Genomic DNA, 10974 nt, shown 5'->3' on the forward strand with positions numbered 1-10974 from the left:
GATTTAGCATATACACGTGGGTAGTAAGGGCTCTCATTACTGATCGAGAAATTGGCGGCGTCTTAGTTTGTTTAGATAACTAAAGAAAAGGACTTTTAGATCATAACCTCTAGTTTGGGCTCAAATCATCCAAACAGTCCAAGTTTTTAGAAATTGATGTTTTTTTTTAAAACCATGGTTTAAAAGTATGTTAATTATTTGGGTCAAAGGTATCGACGCAATACAGTCTCATTCTTTTAGCTTGTAATTCCCGTCGATGATTTTGTTTTGCACCGTTTCTTACTTCCTCCAGTTAGTATCTGGAGCCCATTAGTGAATCAGATTGTCTTGAGCAGTATCTAGAAAAATAGAGTAATAGTATAGTAAGCTAAGGTTGATTCCATGTCATAGTGATAATCAAGGACATGGTATTATAGTTTTCGCTCTTTAATTAATTTGTTAATACAAACAATCCTTTATTCTAATTAAATTTAAATTTTAATTTTCAAACATGCATGGAGTCATATATGTGACAAAAATTAATTTTAATTAACCTTGTTTTAAATTGAGAGTTTGAGACTCATTAATATTTGATTTATTATTATAAAACTATTTAGAAATAAACATCTCAGATCATCATGCGTTTGATTAAAACCCATACAATTTTGATTACCGAATAACACTACAATTTTACATGAACTTTTATTTTTAAAATATAGTAATATCACAGTACGAGGAGGTAGGAACAACTAAACCTCAAACTTAGGAATATAAAGGTGAACCATTAGTTCATTACTCAAAACTTGCGTCGAGAAAGAGGGGTTCTCTAACAAATACGTTCCCTGGCATGTGGTGAACTGTGTTATGAAATTATATGCTACTAAGGGGTCTAGCGGGGTTCGAAATACCATCTATAGTGCTTATGCATATGTCCATGATGATGACCTCCCAACGTGCGCGAGGTTAATTTCAAGTCGCAGCAAACAGAATCCCACTGAGCTTGTCATCAGTGCGATTGTGACATTCTATTTGGATAAGACTTGGGCTCTTCAAATGGGTCCAGAAGCTCTTGAATGGATGCAGGGCCTCCAACTTCTGGAGTGTCAGCAGTGGGTGTCTATTTTTTCCCCTGCTTTTGTACTGATCCTCGAGGGGCAAGGATCTTTTTCTTTGGGGGAGTATACTGATACATGGGAGGGATAAGGTCAGGGGTAGTTTGGGAATATGGGCAATAAGACTATAAATAGAGAGTTTTATGGGTATAATCGGTGTTGAGTGAATTAGTATTTTTTTTGTTTTACTCTCTTCTCCCTTTTCAATGATAACAGTACAGATGCAAACCTATGACTCATTTGGAATGGCTTTGGAATGTAAAAAAATTTTATCTTAATTTATATAAAAATATGCTTGTAAGTGTTTATAACTGTGATGTCAAATGAAGCTTCAAACTTCTGACCATAATGATGAGAGCCCGGAAACTATACTCATAATCCGTGTTCGAACCACAACATTATGGATCACTTGTCCAGACTTCACATTAACGGGTCACCCAACATTTATTGATGGACTAATTCGTCCTTATTGGATCCTGATCAATCTAAGGCCCAGGCCCAAATATTCGGCCCACCATATGAATGTTGAATCCTGCGCCTTTTGTGGTCGCAGCAACTGCTAACCAGGTAAAATGGTCTACTAAAGATCGATGATTATTATGAAGCCACCCAAGTCTAGATGAAAGTGGCATGACGTGTTCATAAGGTCGGACCCACCCCTCAACCGTGAAAAAGGTGCTTCTCACGAATGAAGAAAGAAGTGAACGCATTATTATATTATTATTATTTGAAAAATAGAGGGAAGTAGCGGAGCCCGCTAGGCCCAGTAGGGGATCCGTAAAAGCGAATCCGTTATATTTGCCCGCAGGCACGCCCATCGTATGAATATGTGCTCAGAAGGACAAACCGTAGTGCATACACACAAGACTATAACCGGAGTATATTAGCAGTACAACGTACGGTAGGCCCAGGCATTCAACAAGTGTGTGTTCCTTCCTTTTTGCCTCATACACAGACTTTTTTTTAAAAAAAAAAAATTAGGATCATCAATTTGGATTGAAATCACTAATTCCGTTGCTTAATCAGGATCAAAAGAATCCATGGACGTTACGTCTGGTGTGTTGACTCAATCTCAATACACGTACTAGCGTTTCATGTCCAGTTTTGTAATAGTGATGGGGTAACTTCTTCTGGTGGATCCATTATTATTATTAGGAGCTCTCTTGTTTACAAAGCTACCTATAGCTGTGTACGTCTCGTTTGATAAAACAGTGAAAATCCTCTGTAAACACATTTCACATAATCAAGACAAGACTCATCTAATATATTTACCTCGTATTGGTAAATCACTATTAAAAAGCGCTTTTACAAGTTGTTTCAAATGGGTTTATAAATTTTTTAGGATTCACTTAATCTATCATCAGTGTGTGTGTGTGTATATGACGATGACGCCTTTGCTAGCTGTTCCAACAAGTTATAGAAAAATGACTGCCACATATATCTATTTAATTATGACGAGACTAGTTCTGTTTAGTCAGATCATTTGAGAAATATGAATCATATATATATGTGCGTGTATAATATCCCATGCATGCCTGCTTTAATCTCTACATGGAAGGGAGGACAATCAAGTAAACGTCACATCTTCACCCAAACGAATACGGGGATTTATACATGTGTGTGTGTGTGTGTGTAGTGTCCATTTATTTTGTCAAGACAAGTAACCACACGCATTTTATTTTAGTCGAACAATTCGGGCAGGCACAATGCTAGTTTTCGAGGATACGTGTTCGGGCGTGGTATCTTTAGTTTTCGGTCTATTGAATTTATCTACGCTTACAATATTAGGTCGTTAGGTTACTAGAAGCTTTAATTTGTAATTCATTCTGTTGGAACATAATAGAACCAGTATTAATGTACAATTTCAAACACACGTCTGAGGGGTCAAAATGATTCTGCTTCGTGTGAATACTTTTATTTAACCATTTTCAATGAAATTCGCCGCCATGAAGTGCGTAATGTATATGGGGGGTTTTATTTGGTTTCTGCAAATCGAAGAAGGATGACGCGCACGAGAAGAGATATGAGAAATTGAAATTAAAAAGGCGGGGAGGAGTAAAAAGTAAAAGTGGCGTGTAATGTATGGATACAGAGAAAGAAGGGAGAAAGCAGATAGTCAAAGGGAAAAGCAATGAAGGAGACGGGGAGCGAGCATCAGTGTGGCGTGGTTGTTCAGTGAGGGATGGGCCCCACCATCTTCCCTTCTTAATTCTTATTACCAAAAGTTGGAAATATAAAACTATCCACTCTCTGTCTCACACACATTTTTTTTATTTTTATCTTCTGGTATTGTGGATGACTGGTACTATCCTCCCCGTTGCACCATCCACTCTGGCATCCTCGTCCGTACTCTGTCGCCTTCCATAGCTTCATCCACTCCTCTCCCTCTCTCTCACCGTCTACCGCCTCATCCGGTCACTTTCCTCCCTCGCACGTGCCACTGTGTCACCCAGCCCCTCATACGTGCCGTCTCCCGTCCATACAAACCTCCCCTCTCTTTCTCTGGTGCAACAAATAAAAGTTAGAGAGAGAAACCTACAGCTAGATATATAGATGCAGAGATAGAGTGTGTCTGTGTGTGTTTGAGCCTGATAAAAAGCATAAATTTTTCTCCGGCTCTTTCAGGGGGTGTGCGGGTTTTGCAACAGTGGATGTGTTTACCTTTCTCTCTCCGTCTCTATCTTGTCGCTTGTTATTATTTTATCATTATCGTTTGCCTTCTCAAATCTCCAGCGAAGCATCAGTTCTGGTCCTGAGCGTTTAAGTCGATTGGTGTTTTGTGGTCTCAACCTTGTGACATAGCGGCGAATCCTATCTTGCACCGATGAGGATCCGCAAAAGTCAGCTCTTTTTTCCTTTTTCCTCCCTCTCTCCGGCTCCCCTCTCAGATCCCCACCTGATCAACCCCTCTCCGGTGGTGCAACTCGACGACGATATCGTTCTCCCTCCTAAACCTTCCCCTCCGTCTACCTTATCAGATCATCCTCGCCCGTCTGATCAGCTACTCCTCCGATCGGCAGGCCTACCGACCTCTCCGATGATCCCTCCGGCGTCGCAGCCGTGGCCACGGATAGTGGAGCTCACCGTCAGCCCCAAAAACAATATGGTTTGGTAAGTGAAACGTAGATGGCCGTTCGATTTTTACTATTTCTATATTTGTGTTTGGAATTGGATTGGGTGGATATGTACAAGTGCAGTTTTGTCCGATCTCTAGCATAAGCAAAGAGGGGTGGTTGTAGAAATTTGGATTGCGATTATTTATTTCTCCCCCACAAAAAGGGAACTCTCCGCGCTTGCCGTAATTTTGCAGGAGGAAGATGGGAGAGGTCCAGGAGAGGAAGGAGAGAAGGGTAATGATACCAGGTAAGAATAAAAACAAAATAGTGATTCAACATATAAATTAGAAAAATATCTTCCCTTCGCCTCTTTCGTGAAATCTTTGGTTGTAGTGAAAAAAAAAAAAAAAAAGTGAGAACATGGAGACCCATGACTTGATTTTACCCTTCGTCCCAAAAGAGATATTTTTTTATTGAAATGAAAATAGCACGCACAGGCGCACAGCGGAAAAATACTGTTAGTGGAAAAACTGTGGAAGCTATTTTAATTTATAAAAACAAAAGCTCGGGGATAGCTAGCCACCATACCCATCTGTTTATCGGATCCTTTATTCCTGGGCTCTATCTTGAGTGACTACCATATGCCTCGAGGTGCACATGTAGCAACCGAATGCTGGTCCCCTTCCACATTACATCTAGTTTTTCATGGTTTCACAACTTACACCCCTTTCTATTTCATTCACTTCGGCTGTAAATTTTTTGTCTGTGTGGCTGTGTGGGTCGTCTGGGTCTGCTTTGCCAGCAGGAAAGGGAGCATATCGGGTTCGCAAACAGTCGCTGATCACGTCCTCTCACCCTCAAGTCCTTCTAATCAAGGTCGACATTCTTACTTTCTCAACAAAACTAATCATGGTAGTTGTTATACTGATGATAAATTATGCACACACATATAAAATCTGTGGCTGAATGATGTTGGCAGATGAGAGATGGTGCGAGGGAGAGAGAGCGATTCCACTGAAGAAAAGAAGAGGGAGCTTCGAGAGGACAAAGGTGGAGGAGTACGACGAGGTGACACAGAATAATAACAAGAAGGAGAAAACTAGGATGAAGACGAAGATGAACAAGAAATGCTCGAGGCAAAACGAAGATGATAACGAAGACGACGTGGGAGGAGAAAGAGAAACGAAACGGGAGCGAAACGCGGGCAGGAAGAGGGCGAGGGGTAGTGCAGTCATGGAAGGGGTCGAGGTGCAGTCGTGTGAACGGAAGAGGGTGGAGGTGTTGCCAGCAAACTCTCGTGGGTTACTCGCTGTGTGAGCATCATCTGGGCAAGGGACGGCTCAGGAGCATCACTAGTGTCAAAACCCGATCCGTTCCTGCCTCTGCGACTTGTTCTCGGAAACCGGAGCCTCACATGTTATCGCAAGTTTCAACTTCTTCGTCTTCTGTTCTAAAGCAAACCAATGAGGCGGAACAAGACCAAGTGGAGAAGAAGCCCGAAACAATGCCGAAGAAGAAGAGGATGAAGCTTGGTGTGGTGAAAGCGCGATCCATAAGCAGCCTACTTGGACAAACCAACACCCGTGTTGCTGCACTCGATCGAGAATAACAAGTAAGGCGTGAAAGCAACATACAAAACCTACTGCCCAAAGCTATTATTTCATGCAACGAAGTTTAATTACTATAGGACTTTGTATATTAATGGAGTGCAATTGCTTTTGGTTCGACTGACTTTCATCACCATGTATTTCCCATGCCATTGTGTTTCTTGTTTTGTCCCTTCCACACAAACACATAAATATAGTGTTGCTTGCTTACTTGGCTTGGGTTACTTTTGTTTCGACCGTCTCTTGGGAAAAGATTATTTATTAGTGAAGATTATTAGACTGAGAGAGTGAGAGGCACTGTTTGTTTTGCTGCCGGGTGCAATATTTATTCATTCAATAAGCACTCCATTACATTATCCAGCGGATCTTCTCAGGAGACCGGATCGCGAACACTTGATGTCCTTTGACTCTGGAAAAAAACTAGTACAGTAGTTTTTGGAAGAAAACGAACGATTCTGTCCGTTAGTTATCACGTGAAACGCATTTATTTATTTTTTTGACCAGCGAAACGTATTTAATTATAATAACGAGGCGAACGTATTAATGAAGATGAAGATGTGATCACGATGATATAATTCATGGTTATTGTTTCGTCGTCAAGTCACCCACACTTGGTTTCAGCGTTTGCACGCCTTTCATTTACGCGCGGTTATATACACTAACACAAACAAAAGCAGATCATGATGAATAATTGTGCGCGTGTTGTCTTAAAACCTGAATTTGTAGTTTCATAGAGCAATCCATGCAGTCTGCAATATATAGGGTTATCCGTTTGAGGTCAAGTAATTTGCTTGCTTAATAATTATGATATTTTATTTAAAGACACCACATGTTGATTTGTCTATATGCGGAGGGTTTACATCAACTATGGACGTGTTCGTTTCCTTTTCGAATATCAGTCATATATTTGTAAGTTGAAAATAATATTATAAATGTTCGGCCAAAGGGGGATCGGAGGCAATGCCGAAGAGAGTTATTATAACTGGTTTGTTCTTGTTCGTGTACAGTTCTGATATTTGTCTTTGAGTGGTTAAGTTTGAGAGGAGGGCAGGTTTTGATTTGGATGGATCGACCCCCCTTCTTTTCCTTTCTCCTTTAGAATGACATGACCTACATGTATACGGTTCTTCCGCTTGCTGTTACGCACTACGCACCTCGTGCATGTACCCAATAATTTGTTATCTTTTTGAGAAACAGTAACAACGTTATATATAACGCCCTTTTACATACGCACTCTAATTTGCCTTACGACCTCTTGGATTGCAAACGACAATGGCTTCCCAGGCGCGTTTATATTTTCTATGCAAAATGAGGCCAGCCCCGTGCCATGATTGCTCGCCCAGAACTTTAAATACTTAAATGACGTGATTATGCTTAAAGCGATAAAGAAGGTTAACTTGGTGGTCGGAGAAAAGAAAAAGAAATCGTTTCACAGTAGTGGGAGTATGTATAGATCCCAATCAACAAGGTAAAGTTGTGTTTGAAACTTTGAATATATAAGCCATTACACAAGGAAGGAAGAAGAGAGCGCAGTCCCCAATATGAAATGTATGCAATAATGTCCATTGACAAAATAAACCACGCTCATAATTAAGTCCAATATCACGCAAGCTTACGAATTCGCGCAGATCACTGAATCGTAACCACTGTTACCGTATACTTTGAGGCTGTGATGAGAAATGTAACGTCCTTTCCCAGCAGTTTCTGAGGGTAAAAAATGGGGAAAAAAAGAAGAAGATGAGGACAATGGACATGGGTCAATTCGTGCATAGTGCAGGTAGACCCCTACGGATGAGCACTATGGTAATGCATGTCCAGTAGCAAATTCTCTTCCGTCTGACTGCAGAATTTTCTGCCTGTCTCAATCAATAAAGATGTGTGTTTGGTCAATGTTCTTTTGATGGCATATAGTAGCGTGGGATACAATTTCCACCTCCATGTGTAGAGTTTCCTTGCCCATGTTTCCCCTCTCTTTTCCACCTTCCGAGAAAGTTAATTAGCTCGAACAGGAGAAACATCCTCGTGAATGTTTTGCCTTTATTAAGAATTATTATGACTGCCCCGTGAAATTCCATTGGCTCGTCAGGTTTTGGTTCCGCAGAAAAGTCAATGCTTTATCAATTTGTCTAGCCCTCTCCAAGATAAACATTGGTGATGAATGGAGTAGTATTCCATCTCTATCAAAAGGTTGTCTTGGAACCTGCTTTACAGACTTCTTTTTCAGTACAGCGATGGCCTTGATGGGTAGGTTTGGGGATGACAGCTAACAAGAATTTCCTTATCTCATTTTTGGGCAATGACGTGGTTCTCATGTATTCCATTCTAGTGCAAAACCCGAAACCCAATTTGGGTTCGTCGGTCCCTAAAATCTCCAAACCCCAAAACTACACCAACCGTATTTATTTAATTACTCTTAAGTTTCTTTGATTTCCTTTATATGTGTGCACGAGCGCACAAGTTTCGTCAAATCTTCGTCTTGTAATAAGTACTGGTGCAAAATAAGTTATTCTTAATTGCATGCAATTGTTTGTGCTGTTTAAGGTGAAAGTGAATCCCATTATATTTAACAAGATGTTTGATATGCTTCAAATCAGGCCTCTGCGGGTTTAAATAGTTGTTTTCACCGTCTTTGATCCATGGCTTTTAAAGCAAGGATCAAAGGAAGAGGATTATGCACTCATGTCTTCGTGCACTTCCGAACCACTGCTTCGTTTATATGCATACCGATCTTTTTAAAAGGAAGGGGGGGGGTGGAGTTAAGGGGAGAATATATTCTTTGTTGAAAATGAAAAATCAGTTTTTTGTAAAGTTGGGACTATTTTGTCTTTTATGGGTAAAAATTACCATAGTGATATTAAGAACAAAGGGCCGAACAGATTGTTCAAGATAGAGATTGTTGGGATGGAGACCCTAATACGGCACTTCGTACACAAACCACAGGAATTATGACTTGTACGCAATGGTTCATGGATCTACGTAAAATAACCGAACTGACTAACATATGTATAGCCATTGGAAGGTACAATCATGTTCAAAGTCATCGTTGAACAACAAATCTTGAGATTCTTGTAATAACAAAACGAGAAAGGTGTGTGTTGCTGCGGTTGGAATAAGTAACTAAAATCCTGTGATCAAGAAGGCTGTGGCCAATTAGGAGGGAAAAGATAATAAGAAACTTTGGTAGGCAGCTAAACAAAAGTAGCATTTGTTTACAGGGAACGAGAGAGAAAAGGAAGCATAAACAAACAAGGTCGATAGCCAATTGTTTGAAATGGATTGCGTGTAAGTTTTAGGTGAGAAATGAAGGGACGATCACACCTCACATGGTGGAATAAGCTGTGGATGATTGGTGGGAACTGGGAAGGGGTGAGGACGAGGACCTTTATGGTGGTTTGGCAATATGCAAGAGAGCACTACGAGTAGAGAAAAGGCATACTGAGAAAAAAGCCAGAGGGCCCAACCGGCAAAGCCAGTCTTCACATCCTCACACCCACTTTTTATAAATATATTATTCAATGGCATGTGGCCTAGACGCCCCACCAATAATCATACACACACACAATTACAAGCCCATATGCCATGTGTTAATACTCCATTTTAATTTCTAACCATCCCTCTCGTTCGTACTTCGTACCTATATTTTTATCTCACTTCTTTTTAACCAAAGCAGCATCCCAAGCGCTTCCTATTTGTTTATATTTGCGCACAAGAATCTGCCGAATTTGTGTTGTTCTGTTTAGGCAAAAAGCAACCGACCGGCCACCACAGGTTGTAAAGGAATTAATATGGGTCTGGAGTTGTTGATGGCGAGGTTGGTGCCTTCTGGGGAGAGCCACAAGGAATTGAATTGTTGCCCTCTTTCATGATAGAATTTACGATCACGATCACAATCATTTGATAACTGATTTCATCTTCGCCCACCAGTGGCCCCCCCACCCGCAGGCCCAGGCTTAAATGGCTGTCATGTGTTTACATACATCACACTACTCATAATTTGATGGATCCCCATTTTTACACGTTACACCAGGAGATCTGGTTGTGTAGACACCATTTGCTTCAAAAAGTAGGACTTAGAAACTGTTGGTCTCGCTCGCTCTTTCCTTGTTAGGCCCTCCATAGAATAGCGACAATATATATACATATATCGAGGCAGAGAGTACGTTATAATTATTGATGCCGGGTTGTTTCTTACTGAACAGCCCGTGCTGCGACGAAGAAAAGAAGTTGATGAAAACGATTACGACGTCCAAATGATAAACGGTGATTAATGGCGATGATGATAGGAAAGCAAGAAGCCCGTGATGAGTCGCATAATTAGAACACATGATATGGCCTCGTCAAGATCTCCGGATGATTCGATGCAGATATGAAAGTTGAGTTTGGATGAGAGAGCGAGGGGGAACAACCATATATGTAGTAGAGACAGATCGGGATGGGACCCTAATCGTTAGGTGGGGTTGATGGAAAATGCTGAAGCAATATTAATTTCTCCGTTTGGATTGTAGTCGTAACCTTATTAATTTCGCAGCTGTCTTTGTCCTTCTTGTTACCTGGGTTAAATTTTTCCAGATATGCTCTGCTACTATTACTTCTTCCCTCTTAGGCTCCAGAATATTAAAAAGGGCTCATGAGTTAATCGCCTAAAATTCTGTACTACTTTGGTTGCCGCAGCGAATCAATCCAGGTACTTCCAGCAGTCCCAACATATTTTAGACGTGCATGGTCCGGCCATGTCGTTTTGATGTTTTCCGAGCCAGCGGTTGTGGTGGGTATAGCCTTTGGTTGTTACTGTTTTTCTTGGGTTTCATTCTTAATTAAATGCTATACTTTGTGGAGTGAAGAGGCAGCAGAAGCCTCTTCAAAAACTGGACAATGCAAACGCCAATAAACGTGCCAGTGATCCCTGTTCCCTTCATCTAGCTCTTCGTTGTTATTCCATTAAACGCCAAAAGATTGCGCTAAATTTGGTTTTCTGGTTACAGTATTGCAGATATTTAATGATTCTGAAATATATATACACCCGCTCAAAACTTTGAGGCTTGACCGGCGTCCAAATAAAAACAAAATGAAAGATGACTTTTCGTCTCGGTACAGGGCTTGTTAGCTGTTGAGACTAAATCAACGAAAGCCACCAACTCCAAATTTCATTGGACGCTGTGTGTGCGTGTATATTTTCTCACGCAAAGTAGAAATCTTTCAATCTTCAAATTTCTCGTAAGC

The 10974-nt window shown here is 40.8% G+C and overlaps 1 protein-coding gene across 2 annotated transcripts; it reads left to right on the forward strand.

Annotated features, from left to right (window-relative positions):
- The first annotated feature begins 3817 nt into the window (after positions 1–3817).
- LOC114742987 (uncharacterized) lies at positions 3818–5322 on the forward strand. 2 transcript variants are annotated; one of them, XM_028931210.1, is made up of 4 exons: positions 3818–4202; positions 4402–4454; positions 4950–5023; positions 5127–5322. In XM_028931210.1, the coding sequence occupies exons 1-4, from the start codon at positions 3916–3918 to the stop codon at positions 5163–5165; spliced, it is 453 nt and encodes a 150-aa protein (XP_028787043.1). In that variant the 5' UTR covers positions 3818–3915; the 3' UTR covers positions 5166–5322. The 2 variants fall into 2 exon arrangements, with proteins under 2 accessions (XP_028787043.1, XP_028787044.1); XM_028931211.1 differs by having other exon boundaries at positions 3819–4202; positions 4953–5023.
- Positions 5323–10974: the final 5652 nt, after the last annotated feature.

Source organism: Neltuma alba, unplaced genomic scaffold, assembly GCF_004799145.2.
Source record: "Neltuma alba isolate B1F8T4 unplaced genomic scaffold, ASM479914v2 tig00003903_pilon, whole genome shotgun sequence".
NCBI lineage: Eukaryota > Viridiplantae > Streptophyta > Magnoliopsida > Fabales > Fabaceae > Neltuma > Neltuma alba.

What these genes read in the sequence shown, in the direction of transcription:
- LOC114742987 (XM_028931210.1), top strand. Translation starts at nt 3,916, where the DNA reads ATGAGGATCCGCAAAAGTCAGCTCTTTTTTCCTTTTTCCTCCCTCTCT. An exon ending in CCCAAAAACAATATGGTTTG is followed by an intron (nt 4,203 to 4,401) that starts GTAAGTGAAACG and finishes GTAATTTTGCAG; the next exon opens with GAGGAAGATGGGAGAGGTCC. An exon ending in CTCAAGTCCTTCTAATCAAG is followed by an intron (nt 5,024 to 5,126) that starts GTCGACATTCTT and finishes TGATGTTGGCAG; the next exon opens with ATGAGAGATGGTGCGAGGGA.